Source organism: Dipteris shenzhenensis, chromosome 4 (assembly GCF_047967505.1).
Source record: "Dipteris shenzhenensis isolate YYH24624 ecotype China chromosome 4, Dip_SZ_1.0, whole genome shotgun sequence".
NCBI classification, from domain to species: domain Eukaryota; kingdom Viridiplantae; phylum Streptophyta; class Polypodiopsida; order Gleicheniales; family Dipteridaceae; genus Dipteris; species Dipteris shenzhenensis.
Window position 1 is genome coordinate 29,576,679 of NC_141599.1, and position 19,685 is coordinate 29,596,363.

Consider the following 19,685-nt stretch of genomic DNA (forward strand, 5'->3'; position numbering starts at 1 on the left):
TGTGCCTCCTCCCTATAGTGCTCTGTCAAGACCACATGGGCGAATGGATCAATGGCCTGACGATGACCAGGATACAGATCATCCATGCCTAGTCCTCTGTATGTGGCCACATCAATGTTAGCAAAGCATACAGGGCACACTGATCGTGCCACCATGTGGCGGGTCATGCAATGGAGATGTGCGATGTGGTTGCACCCTAGTCCAAACCACCCTACAGTGTCAAACTCCTCATGGCAAAGGACGCAAGTGGCAGTAGGAAGCTTGGCTATGACTGCTGCATCTATGGGTGTCCTAGTCGGCACATCTACAGGAGGAGCGGGGTATAGGGCCACGCTGGGGTCGATCCTATGGTGAGATGGATCACGACTAATATGCCTCCATTGTAAAATATAGTGCTTCACACGATGGTATGCTATGCATGTCCGAATCCTCTGCTCCTCCAAATCTACCTCCAACAGTCGTACATGAGACTCCATATCTTGACGCAATAGATGTGCCTGCAATGCAAACATGTCGCGTACATGGTGAGAATTAACCAAAAAACTTCAGTTCAAAACACGCTACAAAAAAATAAACTAACATAATCAAAATAACTAACCTCGTCCCTAAACTCGTCCAACAATGCCTCCAACTCTGCAATCCGTGCGTCTTGAGCCTCCAACTCGTGCTGAGGCAGTGTAGATGTGGGAGGTGGTGTAGATGTGGGAGGCTCCATCGATGATCGAGGTGGGGGAGGTGGAATCAAAAGTGATCTCGATAGGGCAGAGACCATGTGCTGCAAGGATGATGCCACTGAATGAACATCCCCCCTAATCCATCTTCCAACAGCTCGCAATGCCGGTGCAGGGATGGTGTGCAACTCTGGTGCCTCGCGTCGACGTCGAACACCTGCAGTCTGATGCTCCTGACACCCCATCCTACCATGTCCTGCTCCTGATCCTGGACGGGTACTAAGGTAGTCTACTCGATGACCAAGCACAAACTCAGCGTATAGCTGCATGGCAAATGACCTGGCTATCTAACGGTTGTGAGGCAATCGACCACCATTCACAGCGAGATATCTCGGATAAATGTGTGCTGCTATGATGGGGTGCCTACAACATAAAATATGCAAGGGGAGCCTTGATCATGGTCGCATCGCCTCAGTGTGACCATCCCAAAACATATCCTGTAAGGCCTGCCTGTGATGTGACTCACGCTCAAACAACTGTCAAATGGCTCTCCAATCCAAGCCATCACCAATGATCTCTGCCTCAGCCTGTGCCTGAAAGCTATCCACAACGTCCTCAACTATGTCCAATCGACCCAGAGCCTCAATAACTGAATCTAGACTCGCAACCAAGTGAGGGGGTGCCCTAGCATCCTGCAGTGCCCTCATCTCAGCTCTCAGAATCTCTATCTGCATACGAATAGTGGTGCCAGAACCTGTGCGCTGGCTAGCGCATGCACAAAAAAAACACATGGAAATTAATATTCTATTTGGGTAATGAAAATAATATTCTATTCAATTTGACTTATAATCTATTTACATAATGAAAACTATTTGTACGTACTCCTTAATGAGGTAGGATGTCGTTGGGATCATTCTATGCACCTACTGGTAGATGGGCCAAATGTGTGGCTCAATATTATTAAAAATTCTTAATTTTGATTAAAATTTTTTCAAACTCTAGTTGTTGCATTTTTAAACTTAGATGTCTCAAATATTTTTTCCTTATATGTTTCCCTTTTTTTACTTTTTATCCAATATGAAACTTTTCCACATGTGGTGTAAGGACCACATTGTCCACTTATGGCCCCTATACTAAGGACAAATAGTGGAGAGGTTTGGTTAATAAGACCTTCTTTGAATGCTTTACTGCCTTGTGTTTGCAATAGATATGGAGGAGATAGAAGGACACCTAATACATTACTTTGAATGATACACAAGCAAGGCGCATCTAGTATTTCTCGGACTACACATTAAAAAAGAGAGCGGGTTGACACTACAGACCTTTTAAAGTGAGAACTTTGAGAAAATAATTAGGCCTTTTCAATATTATCTATTTTGGTTGGGCAATCCACCTCAACTAGTGGCCATTCCTATAGATCATCACTTGGTTCCCATGCCTGGGGAGAGAGAAGACCTTTGGACAATCATTTACTTATGTGTTTTCGATGCACTGGTGCATTTAGAAGATCCAATTAGCCATACGCTTATACATCTAACCGCTCTAGTGTTGGGGTCTTTGCCCATGTGGTGTGGTGTTTTAGGGATAATGCCCATGTGGTGTTTTATACAGCCTACTTACTCTACCTAAATTATGAAACAACTCTTAACCAATTATATAATCTATAATATTCCACATAAAGATTGATAAACGCACACCGCTACCTTAAACTCTTATTTTCTTTTTTTTTTAAAGATGATTTTGAAGACTAAAATTTAAACGTTTTTTTATTGAAATAAAAATAGCACCAATTTCAAAAATAACATAAAACCTACTTTAATCTCTCTTTTTCTTGTTCTTGTTTTCTTGTTTTCTTGTTTTTAATACATGATTTTCTTATTTTAACAAAAACTCTTATTTTCTTATTCTTAATACATGATTTCTAAAAACAAAATTGAAACGTTATATTAAATTCAAAACTTCAGTAATTTGTAAACTTCAGTTATAAATTTTTTTTAATAGATCACTTTAAAAAACAAATTATATACTTTTTGACATTTAAATAAAAACTTCACTAACTTAAACTCTTATTTTCTTTTTCTTTAAAGATCATTTCTAAAAATAAAATTTAAACGTTTTTTTATTTAAATATAAATAACACTAATTAAAAAAATATCTTTAATCTCTTTTTTTTTAAAGATGATTTCAAAAAACAAAATATATACATTTTCACATTTTAAATAAAAAATTACATAATTCTAAAAATAATTTAAAAAACTTTAAAATGCATTTCAAATTTAGAAATATTTTATAATTATTCCTATAAACTAAAATTTAAACGTTTCTTTATTTAAAGAAAAATAACACTAATTTAAAAAATAACTTTAATCTCTTTTTTTTTAAAGATGATTTTAAAAACAAAATATTTACATTTTCACATTTTAAATAAAAAATTACATAATTCCAAAAATAATTTTAAAAAACTTTAAAATGCATTTCAAATTTAGAAATATTTTATAATTATCCCTATAAACTAAGATTTAAACGTTTTTTTATTTAAATAAAAATAGCTCTAATTTAAAAAATAACCTTAATCTCTTTTTTTCCAAAGATGATTTTAAAAAACCTAATTTTTACTTTTTCACATTTTAAATAAAAAATTAGAATGCATTTGAAATTTAGAAATATTTTATAATTATTCCTATGAACTAAAATTTAAACGTTTTTTTATTTAAATAAAAATAGCTCTAATTTAAAAAATAACTTTAATCTCTTTTTTTTCAAAGATGATTTTAAAAAACAAAATTTTTATATTTTCACATTTTGAATAAAAAATGTTGTAATTCAAAAATTAAAAAAAACTTTAAAATGCATTTAAAATTTAGAAATATTTTATAATTATTCCTGTGAACTAAAATTTAAATGTTTTTTTATTTAAATAAAAATAGCTCTAATTTAAAAAATAACTTTAATCTCTTTTTTTTCAAAGATGATTTTAAAAAATAAAATTTTTACATTTTCACATTTTAAATAAAAAATGTCGTAATTCAAAATTTTCAAAAAAACTTTAAAATGCATTTGAAATTTAGAAATTTTTTATAATTATTCCTATAAACTAAAATTTAAATAAATTTTAGCCAAAAAAAATGCTACATTAAAAAAACCCTACCTGGACTCTCCCGCTCCGTCCATCTCCGTCACTATCCATCGGTCACTCTCCGTCGTTGGCGCAATTCTGTCGATGTCCTGCAAATCCGAAATCGATCGATGAGGAGGAGCTCGATCGAGGTATGAAGAATGAGGGGGGTCGCTCTCCTTTTATAAGAAAATTTAGGGTTTCCCTACCTCGATCGAGGTATTTCACATGCAACATACATATCGCTCCATCATACCTCGATCGAGGTATAGACATGCCACGATACCTCGATCGAGGTATTTTGACATGCCCATACATCTCGGTACATCTACCTCGATCGAGGTATAGACATGCCATGATACCTCGATCGAGGTATGTCGACAACAGCCGGATGCCACATGTCTCGTTTGACGTATTCGACATGCGGCCAAGGTGAAGAACTAGTGATACATTGGGAGGACTTTGATTTTAATTCTACTCATTGTGCAGTGATCGAGCTACTTGCTACTTTGGAGGTAATTAAAAGAGTGTCCTTCTTCGAAGGGTGGGATGCTCCCCAAGCTTGGGGGGAGATTTGGCACATCTGCTTGTTAATTCCTATGGATAAGCTCGTCTTGAATGGTTTATTCTCAATCTCACTACAAAGGTTTCTAGGGCTCAGCTATGGTTGGTAATGTTTTGATCAAGGAATCCCTTTGTACCTAATCAACCCTTTGTGCCTCATTTTGAGCTTCAAGTGTTGTAATTCTTTTTTGTCTAAAGATAAACTATCAATAAAAGGATTGCAAGTTTATTTGGTGCTGAATGTTTGGCTCAAGTATTGAATTCTCCCCACCCTCTCCTTCTACCTATCTTGGACTACCGAGAGACTTGGGATGTCTAGATTTTAGTCTTGGTGTGATGACATCTTGGATCCTTCAATTTGATGGAGCTTACACACAATAAGACAAAGAGCCCACAGACGCATTTACTAAACTTAAAAAAAAACTTACGGTCGTATTTATTTGTGCATCTATTTGCGTGTCTAGAGACCCGCATCTATATAGCAGACAGACGTGCGTATAGATGCGCATCTAGATGCTAAATAGATGCTCTGCTAAAAAATTTAAAAAACAAACAGACGCATCGTTAAAGCATGTATAGACGCATTTATAAACGGTCTTATAGACGCTTTTATAGATGCGCAAATAGATGCTCCTCGAATAGACGGATGCATTTATAGATGTACTGATAGACGCGCTACATAATATATTTTTTTAAATTTATAGAATGCTGTGTATGTTGTGTATGCTATATAGTTATAGGAATCCCATTTCTACATTGTGTAATTCAATTCTTACAGCCAACCGCATTTTAATTACAATCCCAAATAAAACATTACAACTCCAAAATGCAATAAAATTGAAAGCTCAAAAAGTGCTTGTATGTACATATAGCACGAAGCTAAGCCACGTCATGTGGCTTCAAGTACAAAAAATAAGAGGAGTGTATATACAAGAGGTACAAAGCCAAAAAGCCAGTGGCTTTAAGTACAAAAAAGAGTAGCTAGCACTACTTCTACGACTAATCTATGTTCTCCACGTCCTCGCTCCTTTCCACACTCCCTTCTGTGCTCCCTTCTGTGCTCCCTTCTCTGCCTCCTTCCTCGTCTTCTTCCTCGTCTTCTTGTGTAGGGACTTGTAAACAAGGGACAACATATATCAATGTATGAAAAATCAAATCTATACTTATAATATTGACATTATTTAATTACTTTCAAATACCTCGGGGGCCGCTCCAGTAGCCCGGATATACTGCTCCTCAATAATCAACCCATCATGATAGAAGTGCTTCCATGTATCTCCTCTGTGATGGTGGTGGTGGTAGGCTATCTCGACAGGAGTAGGGTATTTGCCCACGATCTCAAGCTGCAAGACGACACAATTTGCGGAGGGGTTAGTACAAAGAAACCTCCTAATAAACTACATAAGCAATATAATTTGAGATCGATACTTACAAATTGGGCCTCCCATGATTCAACACCCTCTGCTCCAAAATGCACGCTTCCATATTGTTCCATCTAGATTCTTCGTGCCTCCACGTGCTGCAGACTGGGGTCCTCCCTTGCTGACTACTTTCTTTCACTCACGCTTGTGAGTGGTGTGGGGTGGGCCCCTTGGTGGTTGACCTCCCTCGATCCTGGCAAGCTCCACTAGTGCCTGCCTCTTAAGCAAAGATCTTTTATTGCCAAGTATCATAACAATCTTTGACTTGGCCCATTTATCTGTGAACTGACGATTGGGGGGGTTAGGATAGCTAGAGCGAATAGCAGCGAGGGTCTCATCAGCCAACCTCTTTGGATGGTCTTTGTAGTGGATAAAGCAATCTCTATAATTGTTAGCAATTACAGAGTGCATGAAGGCCATGATGTCCTTCCCCCGTGCATCCATCAAGATGCCTCTTGTCTGAGTGATATCATAAAAGATAGTACCATCACCCGGAGGCACGTCTAAATCATCTGAATCATCATCGTCCCCACCACCACCCCTCCCAAAGCACTGTGCCATGCATCCCCCACCGCTCTCCCTGCCACTACGCCTGCTACCGTGTCATGTCGAGCTAGTACGCTAGCCACTCGTAGCTGGAGACTGCACAAGACTACGTGAACCACTCGTAGCTGGAGAACCGAGTCTCGACTACATCTCGACTACACAGGAGTACGCCGATGACTCTGCGAGACAGAAGGACCTCCTGACAGCATGGGGGAAGGGGCATAAGACGGCATGGGGGAAGGGGCATAAGACGGCATGGGGGAAGGGGCATAAGATGGTATGGGAGAAGGGCCTTGGCTTTGTAGCCGGTTGGGTTGTGTTGACTCCGCTGGGGTAATCTCAGCTAGTGTGGGGTGGTTTGGAGTCTGTAGTGCCGACTCATGGGGGGTGTTTAGAGTACCCGTCATATACCCGTATAATTCCGCAAGACTGGGAGGGTGTCCTAAAAGGTTATATGAGTCTCTAAAAATAGACTCCCAAAGATCAAGTGAGCCCAAAGAGCTTCCTGGCCACATGATGAACTGGAAAAAATAAAAAAAGATGATTACTGATGAGTTGAGAAGAAAGGGGAAGGGAAGAAAAGATTACTGTCGGAGCGCATCTATAGATGTCTCTGAGAAGCACATCTATTTTCACATATAACAGCACGTCTATAGATGCGGCTGTCTATGTCTACAAATAGTCTAGATGTGCCTGTAGATGCGGTTTTAGACGCGTCAATAGACGCGCTCCGACAGACGGACTATTCTAAAAAGTAGAAAAGGACATGCGCCTGACACAAAAACGTAACATTGATACCAAAATCATTTGTTTCTTGGATACGACAAAGGACAAATCCAAAAAGAGCAACTTCCAAAAAAGATCAACCGTAAAGAGGCTTACCTTGGGCAGAGGTATGGAAGCTTCTTCCCCTTCTTCAAAGTTGCTTCTCTTCCTTGTTCACCCTCTTCTCCTATAAGCCTGCAAGTAAGTGTGGGTGTCTTCCTCTTAAGTGTAAGCTTGGAAGTAAGTGTGGGTGCCTTCCTCTTAAGCGTCGAAACTGTGGATCTATTAATAGCAAAGCAAGCAAGCCATGTGAAGTATAAGTAATGTGAAGAAAAGCAAAGCGAGCACGCTAAAAGCAGATTTGAAAACCGCGTCTATAAGCGCATTTAATAGCGCATCTAAATACACATGTAATTGTGCGTCTACATACACAGAGCAGACATGATTTTAGATGTGCCTATAGACGTGCACCACAGAATAGATAGATGCGGTTTTAGATGCGTCTTTAGACGTGCCATAGAGTTTTAAAATTAAATACTTGAAGAAAAGCAAATTTTTTTGGGTTGTTTGTTTGTAGGATGTCTTCATCTTTAAAAGTAGCTCCAGTGAGGATGAATCCCTCCGTATCCACCATCACGAAATGTGGTTGGAGCAAAAAATCAAATGTATGTGTGATCGATGTCGAGGAAACATGTATCGTGCATGCAGGATTACACTCAATCACATCTCAAAGTATGGAGAATGGGATGCAACTGTAAACATGGTAAGTGCTAAAGAGTTAAGATTGATTGAGATAGTTATGGGTGTTCATATGTTTGAGTTATGATCCCGTTTTAATTTGATACAAGATGCAGTGCCACACCTGCATATGTTGCCCTATGCTCGCTGTGAGGAGGCGAAGCATCGGCGATATGAGGTGGGATCTTCAGGAGGGACCATTACGGATGCATGGAGTGATGGTGATAGTAGCCCTCTGCCATTACCTCATGAAGCTATGGAGGAGGAGGTGTTTGATGATATGGTGTGGGATTTATATGTCCATCAATCCAAAGGGAGGGATGATAGCATGGAGTAGGATGATCTTTTTACCGCAGCATCGACTCCACTGTTTGAGGGGTGCACTTTCTCTATTCTACATGCCTCCCTTGAGTTACCAAACTTGCAAACCATCTATGGATGGAGCAATGCAAGTTTAAATTCATTTCTCAAGTCTATTTTGCAAACATGGTGAATTATGCTAGTGGGTCAATTACTCGAATGCTTTTCCTCATTTATGGTCTTCACGTGCAAGCTATTGTGTAAAATGCTTCCAAGGGAGAATAAATTACCGACCTCAAGAGATATGGCAAGGCAACATGTGACCTCTCTTGGAGGATTAGATTACAAGCGCATCCATGCATGCGTCAATGATTGCGTTTTGTTTCGTGGACTACATAAGGATGCAAGAGAGTGCCCTACTTGTGGAGAGGCAAGATATAGAGCAGATCTCAAAACTTTGGACATGCCTCGTAAGGTTCTGCGACATTTTCCCATAATCCCTCGCATCCAACACATGTTCAAGTGCAAATCCATTGCAGAGGTCATGTCATGGCATTCCTCCCATCGATCAACCGATGGCAAGTGGAGAACTCCCGCAGACTCTCCTACATGGAAGCATATTGAAGACACATGGCCAAGCTTCAAGGAAGAACCTAGGAGCTTGAGACTTGGATTGGGTATGGATGGTGTGAACCCATTTGGTCTCAAAAGCACCTCTTACAGTGTATGGCCAATGATATTGGTGAATTATAATCTTCCACCCTCTATGGCTATTAAGAAAGGACATGTTATGCTATCCCTTCTAATTCCACGAAAACATAAAGTCAAAAATCCTGATGTTTATTTTGAGCCTTTGATTGATGAGCTAGAGACACTTTGGAGAGGTATCGAGGTGCATGATGTGAGTAGGCCTCCCTCGTCACGAGACTTCAACTGCAAAGCAGTCTTGATGTGGATGATGCATGACTTCCCAGGCTATGGCGAGTGTTCAGGTAAGAATTGCACTTCTAATTATGAATAGGCAAAGGATGTGGCACCCTAAACCCACCTTCAAGTCTTAATTGCATCTATTGTTTAGGTCTCACTACATCGGGTTACCATGCATGTCCTGTTTGTGGTCCTTCGCTAGTTGCCTCACGGGTAGACGCATTGAATAAGGTCATCTATGAGAATCACCATCGATTTCTCCCACCTGATCATCCTAGATATGTTGCCCCTTGGAATGAAGTCCTCCCACAATCACTCACCGCGGGAGATTGGATGAGAATTTGGGACGGTTCCACGACTCCTCCACCACTTGGCATGAGCCGATAAGGGTTTGTAACTATTGTGTGCTATATTGGCTGGAAATAAAGATTGCCCGCTGACACCAGCTTTTGTTTAGATACTCCATCTTTTATCGTTTACCATATTGGTCCCACCTCAAGATCAATCACTTGCTTGATCCCATGCATATCTTCACAGCAAAGTAGAGAATCAAAAGGTGAGGAGGAGCAAGAGCTGCATGGGAGCTGGGAGAGGCAAAGTGAAAGCATGAAGTAAGGCATAGGAGCAATGAGGCACCTACAAACCTATAGTTTGCATATGAGAAACGTAGACTGCAAAGCTAAACAAGGGTGGCACTTACGACTGTGGGGAGAGAAGGTGACAATAAAAATCACTTAGAGTTTGAGAACCTAACAAAATAAAAAGTGTAGAGCCCGACCTGTAGGCCAAAGGATGCCATGGTAAGTTGAGTTCGTAGAAGATGTAAGGGTAGGAGATAGCCTGGAGATAATGTAGGAAGACGTACTCATAGAGCTTGGGTAAGAAGTCCAAGCAGGGCATAATGAAGGTAGTAAGGAGGTAGTAAGAGAACAAGGATGCAAAAACCAGAAAGTGTAGAGTAATAGAACCTAAAGGGATGTATAAATGGAAGGTGAGGTATTAGTTTAGTGTAGCTAGGGGCTTTTAGGGCTAACCACTTAATAGAAGACTAATCACATACCATGATGCCATGCAAGGTCATGGAGTAAATTTATATAAGGGTATAAAATTTTAGAATGTATAACTTAATGGCCATCTGTTAGGGAATAGTATTGGAGTGGTTTCAGCTAAGTAACCAATTATTAAGCAACTGAACATACGCGAAGTATTAACCTATTCTTAAATGTATGTACTATAATTCTTAAGTAGCATTTGTCAGTTTTATCATTGTAAAAAATAAAAAACATGTACCTAAAGAGGAAGAATAATTAGGGGTTGGGGAGTGTTATAGGAATCTAAGAAAAGAGATGAATGTATAACACGGGGAAATAAGTTAGAAAAGACTCCATTACTAAGCTTAAAGAGGAAATCGAACCAAGATCAAATTGATAATTATTATCATTTTCAAGACACAAGATAATTAATTACCAAAAAATTATTAGGATACTTTTGCTCCCACAGATAGACTAACCATAATTCACACTGTTTTGGCTTTAGCAGCCTAGGGAAGTTGGCCTATGTTTCAGATGGATGTAAAATCTGACAAAGTGAGGATCCTACTCTCCTAGTCACTAAGACAACATCCTAATACAACACTAATCTACGGAGGATGCAACCTAAGTGCAAGCATAATGAAGAGAGTGCTCATGACATGTATCTCAAGTCAATTAGGTTCCAAGATAGATTAACTTGGACTCATAAAGAGAATCTTGAGATAGTGCAAAGTGCTTGATTGAATTACTTCAAATGAACCTCCCTTTTATAGGTGAGGGTACTTACATCCATTTGCTTGCTCACATGTGGGATATCTCCTCCATGCCATGTGGCAACTTATCCTTTGCTCATACCTTTGTGCTCTACATGTGCTCATGGCACCACAACTCTCAACACCTCCCCTTGGTGCCATGATCCTTTGGCTACTGCAAGGTGGTCAGATGTGAGTTACATTCCATCACCTCCCCTTAGTGCATGCATGCTACTTAAGGTGGTCAAGTGTGGCTTCTACATGTCAATACCTCCCCTGGGTGCTTTCATAGCTACTCTCAGGTGGTCAGGTTTGATTACAAAACATAGGCAAGGTTGGCAAGGTTTTTGCTTTTCAATACATTCCATTGATGTCACCTTTTGGCTCATGGCTTGATGATGACTCCACGTAGTTGACTTGTTGATTCTTCAATCTGCAATCTTCTTCCTTGTGTCCGAGCTTCTTGCAATGGTGACACTTTGGTTTGTTCTTCAATCTGCAGTCACTTTGATAGTGACCCATCCTTCCGCAATGGTAGCATTTCACTGATGTTTTACTGAATAGTGCTTGTTCTTCATTATAGCTATTGAGTGTTGATGTCGATGTCGATGCCTTCAACTCTCTTTCTTTTTCGAGAAGAGAGGATACACATTCTTCAAACTTTGGATCTGGCAAATTCTTCAAAGTGGTTGTCAATGACTATACTCTGCAGGCATGCTTTTAAGGAGAATTGCAAGTGCATCTTTCTCTCCTACTTTTGCATTTATGCCCTCTAGTTGAGTCATAATGCTTTTGATTTTGTTGACAAATTGTGCCATGGATTCATTGAAGCCCATGTGCATACCATAGAATTCAATCTTAAGATGGATTTCTTGGTTTTTGGCTTTTGCACCAAACACTGTGTTCAACTCATCCCATGCATCCTTGGCATGATCCTTAGAGTCTATATGATGAATTATGTTTGGACCCAAGTGCAATCCAATGAGTGATAGTGCTGCTTCATCTTTTTCCTTCCAAGCATCATTTTGTGCAGTGGGTATATCTTCTTTTACAATCTTCCAAAGCTTTTGGTGCATCAGAAGATATCTCATTTGTGTAGACCATGTGTGAAATCCATCCCCGGTGAACTTCTCAACAGTTGGAGTGCGGATTGCCATTGCAAAGGTCTTACCAATTGATTTCTTTCAATATTGGCAGTGTCTAATTGCATTGTCTAATTGCATACAATGATTTTGACCTAACAGGCGCGTAGAGCTTGGAAAGACGATCACTTTTCCTTTTTGGAGCGTGTGCAAATTTTTCCTGGATTGCAAGTTATGGCTTCTTGAAGGTTTTGTGAAGAAGAAGGGCCTTTGATGATGTGGCACAGGGATTCACATGCTGAATTCCATACTGTGCTTACAAAGGGACTGTGCTTGGGTGGCACTGTAGTGATCAATTACCCCAGTTTAGTTAACCACAGTTACTTAGACTGTACCACCACGATTTAACTGACCTGAACAGTTAACTTAACCACAGTTAACATTACCACCTTATCTTGCCACGTGGCCCTTTGTAGACTAGTGGCTTATCTGCCACGTGTCTTCGTCTTTGGCTGCCACGTGTCCTAAGGTCCAACCTTAGAGAAAATGAAAGGAGAGCTTTGAGGATCTGGAGCAAGAACATTGATGCGGTGAGGCGACGCAAATGATGATCTCCACAGCTGTAGGGTCGCACGTCAGACGAAAGGCTTGCGAAGAAGAGGCTAGGCAATTGGAAGCAGTAGACGATCGAGAGCACTTGGAGCTATGGACGGAGCCGCTTCTGCGTGTGGAGACTCGAGTCGGGTGAGGCCACGGGTGAATTGCAAGAGCTGCTGGCAAGAGTCGCTGGAGATGGCGCACTGGTGGGGGGCTAGCTGGCTGCAAGAAGAGGATCTATTTGGAGAAGATCGTGGAATGCCTGTGGGTCAGCTGTGTGAGCTTTGGCGCAATGAAGTTGTAGGCAGTGAAGAAGATGCAGGCGACCGTTAAGGTGTTGGAGCTGAAGTCACTGCTGCTGGCTTTGGTGGATCTACTTTTGCAGTCGAGGCTACAGAATGCATTTGATGAGCGTGCTGGCTGTAGAATTCATACAAGGCTCCGTGCTCCTAGTCGATTTGCATTGTTGAATAGAGCTATGTCGAGAGGCCGTGGCATTTACCAGGAGACCTTTGCTGCACCGTTCGAGCTTGCATGAGGCTAGGAGCCACTTGGCTCATCGGTGGGCAGGTGCATGTGAGCTAAGAAGCTCTTGGAGACTGCAGTGGTCATTGCTATTGTAGGCTAACAGAGCAGTTGGCTTCGTTTGATGAAGGGAGAAGCTCAATGCTTTCTTTCTCAAAAGTCTGAATGAATAATACTAACAAGTCTTTCTCTCAAGCAAGGTCAAGGATCTCTCTCTCTTGGCAAATGAATGGATGGAAATTCCTCTCTCAGCAAGAAACACTCAAGCTCACAATGAACTCTCACAAAAGAATAGAACGGAAATCTTCAACTCTCATGGACGGAATTCTTTCAATGGGAGAATGAAAGAATGAACACTAAAAGAGAACACTCAACCTCAATCTAAAAACTAATCTAGGAGAACTAGACCTAAGCTCTGATACCATGACAAAGTGAGGATCCTACTCTCCTAGTCACTAAGACAACATCCTAATACAACACTAATCTATGGAGGATGCAACCTAAGTGCAAGCATAATGAAGAGAGTGCTCATGACATGTATCTCAAGTCAATTAGGTTCCAAGATAGATTAACTTGGACTCATAAAGAGAATCTTGAGATAGTGCAAAGTGCTTGATTGAATTACTTCAAATGAACCTCCCTTTTATAGGTGAGGGTACTTACGTCCATTTGCTTGCTCACATGTGGGATATCTCCTCCATGCCATGTGGCAGCTTATCCTTTGCTCATACCTTTGCTCTACATGTGCTCATGGCACCACAACTGTCAACAAAATCCACATTTCTGAATGGAGATCTCAGAGAGGAGGTATACGTGGAACAACCACCAAGTTTTTTGATCCCCGATTTAGAAGGTAAAGTCTGTAAACTGAAGAAGGCACTTTACGGGCTGAAACAAGCCCCATGAGCGTGGTACTAGCAAATTGATGCCTACCTTCTGCAAAATGGGTTCAGGAGGAGCCCATCTGATGCAAATTTGTATATCTTCAGAGAAGGAGGCAGGTGTATGATCGTGGTCCTTTACGTGGATGACCTTGTCATAACAGGGAACCATGAAGAAAAGATCTTGCAGACAAAGCATTTGCTAGGAAGAGAGTTTGAAATGACAAACCTTGGACTGATGCATTTCTGTTTGGGGATTGAAGTTTGGCAAGAGCCAAAACAAATCTTCATCTCACAGCTGAAGTATGCTGGAGAGATACTGAAGGCATTTGGCATGGCTGAGTGCAAGACAGTTGGCACCCCTATGGAGGTTGATGTGAAGCTCTCAAATGAGGATTCATCACCACTGGTGGACAAAGCGAAGTACAGAAGGCTTGTGGGCAGTTTGATTTACTTGTGCAACACATGGCCGGACATCAGTTTTGTGACTGGTGAACTAAGCAGGTTTTCCAATAAGCCCCGAGAGAACCATTGGAGGGTAGGAATGCGGGTGCTAAAATACATCAAAGGCACACTTGATTATGGCATCACCTATACCAAGGGCAACATCTTGACCAGATTCTATGACTTGGATTGGGCAAAAGACGTGAACAGCAGGAGATCAGTGACAGGTTACTGTTTCTCACTTGGATCTAGAGCTGTGTCATGGGTCAGCAAGAAGCATCCCATAGTTGCTCTTTCTTCTACCAAGGCTGAGTACAAATCAGCATGTTTTGCTTCTTGTGAGGCAGTGTGGTTGAGGAGAATTTTAGGGGACATGGGTGCAGCGTAGAACAAGCCTACACAGCTATCATGTGACAATCAGAGTTGCATGGCGATTGCAAAGGACCCTGTGTTCCACACTCACACAAAACACATTGAGATTCAATATCACTTTGTACGCAAGCTCATCATGGATGGAGAGGTCGACTTGGTGTACTATCCGACTACAGAGAATGCTACAGACATCTTCACGAAGGCTCTTAGAAGAGACTTGCTGGAGAGGCATCTTCATCAATTTGGCATTGGGCCAAAAAATTAAGTTCACTTGCGGGTGGACATTGAGGGGGGGTGTTAGATATCAATGCTCCACTCTTGTGTAGCTACGTGGGAACCAACTAACTCTACTTGTAAGCCACTCCATATGAGGAGAAGGCATTTGAGTAGCTCAGTTATTCGGTAGGTCTTGGTTTGGACACTAGATGGGGGCCATGTGTGGCGTGATGGCTAGACAGCTTCAGATAGAGTTGGCACACTGCCAACTAGGCTACATGCAAGTGCGGGAAGGCATCCCATGACTGACCGCACTGAGGGTAGATAGAGCATTTCCCAAGGTAGCCCACTCTCGGGTTGCGGGGCCTGTTTGGAGCCCCAGATGATCCCGGATCGAACGGATACCATAGGTTAGTTGCTCTAGTTTGTGCCACGGTTCTATCGTGTGGTCGGTGGCCTCCAGTCGGCCATTTTGGGTAGACTGGGTCGGTCACCCAATTGGGTCTAACCGACTACGAGTGGTGGCTATATAAGAGCAAGCCCGTGAAGCCCATTTCATCACTGGCTACAACAACCCTGATTCCTTGGCATTCAGCCTCTGTCCTCTACTATTTCCAGTAGGCCATCGAAGCTTCTCTCATAGGAGCGCACGGTTGGGAGGTAGCGCCATCTATTGTATCAATTTTACAGTAATCAAATTTTTGATTCTCCATACTATCTACTTTTCTCTCTTGCATACGAGATCCTGTTATCTATTGAGCACAGATGTTGTATTGTTTTCTTACATCCCAAGCACGATTGTGGTGGCGTACTTGGCTCCAAAAGAAGAGCCGTAGGATACGATTGGGTAGATTGATGTACTGTGTTAATGCTGCTGATGCTTTAGCTGAACGGACTATTTACTGATACTATTAGGGAGGACTCGTGACAGATCAGAGCATGATTTTGAAGTCTTATGGACTTTTTTGATGTTGTATATACTTGACTCTACCTAATTAATATAAACCCGCATTTTTGACACACAAAGAAAGATATACCTCTTGGATCCCTTGGAATATGAAATAGCACATATGAGATTGATGTGGATGGCAACATGCATGCAAGGGGTTAAATAATAAATTCACATGATGAGGATGAGTCTTCCACATTAAATTTTATCATAGGATCATTTCAAAAAAGTTCCATCATCACTAGAAGTATACACGATTATGCCTACTATAGAGAATCCAAAGCCAACAAAGAAAGGAAAGTCAAAGTTATGTGATACAATGTAAGCAAGTGAAGTCCTTTCAAGATATTTTGATGAAACCATCGAGCTTGGTGGAAAATGAAACCATTGAGCTTGGTGGAGCTTGAAAAATACTAGGCATTTGAGTTGCATTCCACCTCGCAATTCCAAATTGTGAGATTTCAAAAAGCTCCTCCAAGGTACTTTTACAAATGGTTAAATAAAGATCACATAGAGAAGGAATAGAGAAGCTCATTCAGAACTTAGGTTATTGCTTTAGGCCTCTTCTATATTTAATGTAGCAAAAAAAGAACATCTAGACCATGAGGGTTGGCATGGAGGTATCAAAGTCAAGATTCATGAAACATTTCTTTTTAGTAGTCTCAATCATGAAAATTTTCTTTCTCATAGTTAATTGCCTCAGTACTTAAAGTATTATGACATACCATCTTTCATAGCATTGGGAAGATGACATTGGGTCACAGCGTTACCATGAATATTGTGCACATGATCATCACAAGGGATGAAATTTATGATAGTAGGATATATATCTTAGTTGATCAAATTGGAGGATGAAAATAATTACAGATAACTCACTATTTTAATGTTTAGATCTCGTTTAGATGCTTACATGGGGGTTGGACAATGAGGAGAGAATATGAAAAAATTGTGCAAATACAAAATGACGTCAAGGAAGGAAAATTTGTAGTTGCTAAACCAAAGACACAATTTTCAACATTGAAAAACAAGCCGTGCAAGTGAAGAGAGATGATACACTATAAGAATAGCTTTAGATGTCTATATTAGCAGATCAAACTTCACTGTATAGTTCACTTAGAAAATAATCCAAAGTTACCACTATATTCGTGGGGCTATTATGATTCATGGTTGAAGCTTAAGCTTCATCAATTCAAGGAAAACTCCACCATTTCTTGATTCATGTATGGGATGAATTTCAATGTCTAAGTTTGCTATGTTTTGCTTCCAATGTAATAATTTGGTTTCAAATCTCTTTAACATTAATAAATCAATTCTTCTATTTCATTGCTGCATTTTTGAATCATGAATTTGTATGCATTAATTCCTTTCCTTTCTTTTATTTGCTATATTTCACAAAAAGAATGTTTGCACATAACCTCTAACAACGGCTGTTGGTGTGCTTGATTTGAGCATTAGCATACAAGTGCCAAGCTCAACATGCTTGCATGACTGTCAAGGAGGAAATGTCTTGAGTTAATGTCCATCCAAACTCCAAAGTAAAGGAAAAGATGCTATGTCAATGCTTGAAGTCAAGGTGGCAATGTCTGGAGAGTCCAATGAGGAAGAGAGCTTAGAAGGTAATGGAAAAGACGTAATGTCAATATTAAAAGTCAAGGAGGCAATATCTAGAGTTTTGAATTGGGGAGAAAGCTTAGTGTGTGAAGCTTTGTTAATCCTTTTGAAAGCTTTATGGGTGCATTGGAGACTCTAGCAAGCTTGGTTAGAGAGCACTAGAATCATTTTGAAATCCTTTTCATATTTTGAAGACTCTAGCAAGCTCAACTAGAAAGCACTAGAAACTTGAAGTCCTGCCGTGGGAGGATTTTTCGCAAAAAGAATGGCAATCAACTTCTTGACCATCTTTCTTCGGGCTTAGAAAAGTGATGTCGATGGCTGGAGCGTGCGGATTCAAAATCTACGAGAGAAGAGGAAATCATCATCAGGTGCACATTGTACTCCAAGCTACACCCAACCCCGAACCTTCACAATAGGGACATCACAACAATGGCAAGAATATATATATATATATGTATGTATATATGTATATATATATATATGTATGTATGTATAGTAGATAGAGAGATAGAGAGAGAGAGAGAGAGAAAGAGAGATTTTCTAATGTAACATTGATATCAAGAGATGCTTTATAAAACTAGATAAGAAAAGAGATTAACTGTATAATCATGAATTCCATGGATTATTTTCGAGCAAAAGAACAGAAGTCTTCAGGTAGAGTAACTTTTGTTGGATTTGGGATGTGATGGTACAATGCATTTTAGATACCCAGCAAGCCCCAGGCTCATACATTAAGGTCAGTCACTTAATAACATCACTCACGTAACCAACAAGTCTGCAGGCTTCGGACAACGGTTACAAGCACTGCTGAAGTTGCTTTTCCACATATATTGATACTGGGTTCATTCTGGGGTTTTAAGAACACGTCCTTCTTCGTAGCTGCAAATATGATACTGGGTTCATTCTGGCTTCTTAGGAGCACGTCCTTCGTAGCTTCATACTTATCCACATCGATCTCGGGACCAGCGGTTGCCTGCAGCCAGGGGTGTTGCAGGACGTCTCTCAGGCTCATGCGCCTGTAGGGATTACTGCGCAGCAAACGTTTCACCAGGTCCTTCGCCTGAAGGGATATCTTCGGCCAAGGCTCGCAGTAGAAATCCGGCATTCCTCTCCTGATAGCAGCGAAGATTCCAGGAACGCTCTCTCCTTGAAACGGGGGAAATCCACACAACATTATGTAAAGTAACACACCCAAGCTCCACAGGTCTACCCTTTTGTCGTAGCCTGCGGATTGGCAGACCTCCGGCGCTATATACCACGGGGTTCCTTCCACCTCTTTCCAAAGTCTTGTTTCTGCTCGGAAATCAGCCGACGCACCGAAATCCGCCAGTTTCAACGCGCTATAATGGCAGCCCTTGCTGGGCAGTAGCAAATTCTCCAGCTTTATGTCGCGATGCATAATGCCTTTGTCGTGGCAGAAGCTTACGGCTTCCACAGCCGCCTTGAAAGCTGTAGCGGCTTCCTTCGCAGTTAACCTTGTCTTCTGGCTGAGGACATCGCACATGTCGCCACCTTTGCACAATTCCAAGATTATATGTACGAACCGCTCGTCCTCGAACCAGTCTTCGATGGAGACAATGTTGGGATGGCCTTTTAGCCGTCTTAGCGAGGATATCTCAGCTTCTATGTGCTTCAGCACATGATCTCCGCTCTTGAAGACGGACTTGCAGGCGTATTGGATACCCGTAGTCTTGTGAGTACATACTGTGACTTGCCCGTCGGCACCGGCGCCGAGCTGCTTGCCAAGAATGAAGAAGTCTTCTATCTTGCGGTTGGCTGGATCTACCTTGAGATTGAGGGTTGACACACGAGCTGCGCTATTTGACAGGCTAATCGACTTTTCTGCAACCATTTGCAGCAGGTTTGAGAAGTCTTTTGTGGTTTGATCGCAAAGTTGAATAACTTATATAGATGAAAACGAGCGGTCGGTGGTGGTATTTCATGAGCGGAGTGCATGAAGACAGAAGCAAGTCGGTACGCAGCCATGTGGAACTAGCTTATCCATTTGCATTAAGAATCGATTTCCCTGTCAACAAATGCAAATCACCCAAAGACTAGTTGTTTCATGAAGCTTTGAAATGCATGGTTAAGGATCTTAGCCTCACCTATCATGAACAAATGCAAATCACCTAAAGACATTGTTTCATGAAGTTTTGAAATGCATTGGTCACAATC

The 19,685-nt window shown here is 41.0% G+C and overlaps 1 protein-coding gene across 1 annotated transcript; it reads right to left on the reverse strand.

Moving 5' to 3' along the window:
* Positions 1-18,264: 18,264 nt before the first annotated feature.
* On the reverse strand, positions 18,265-19,362 carry LOC147902697 (calcium-dependent protein kinase 2-like). The gene has a single exon (XM_087373928.1). It carries the CDS (start codon positions 19,360-19,362, stop codon positions 18,265-18,267), a length of 1,098 nt encoding a protein of 365 aa, XP_087230054.1.
* Between the last annotated feature and the right edge of the window lie 323 nt (positions 19,363-19,685).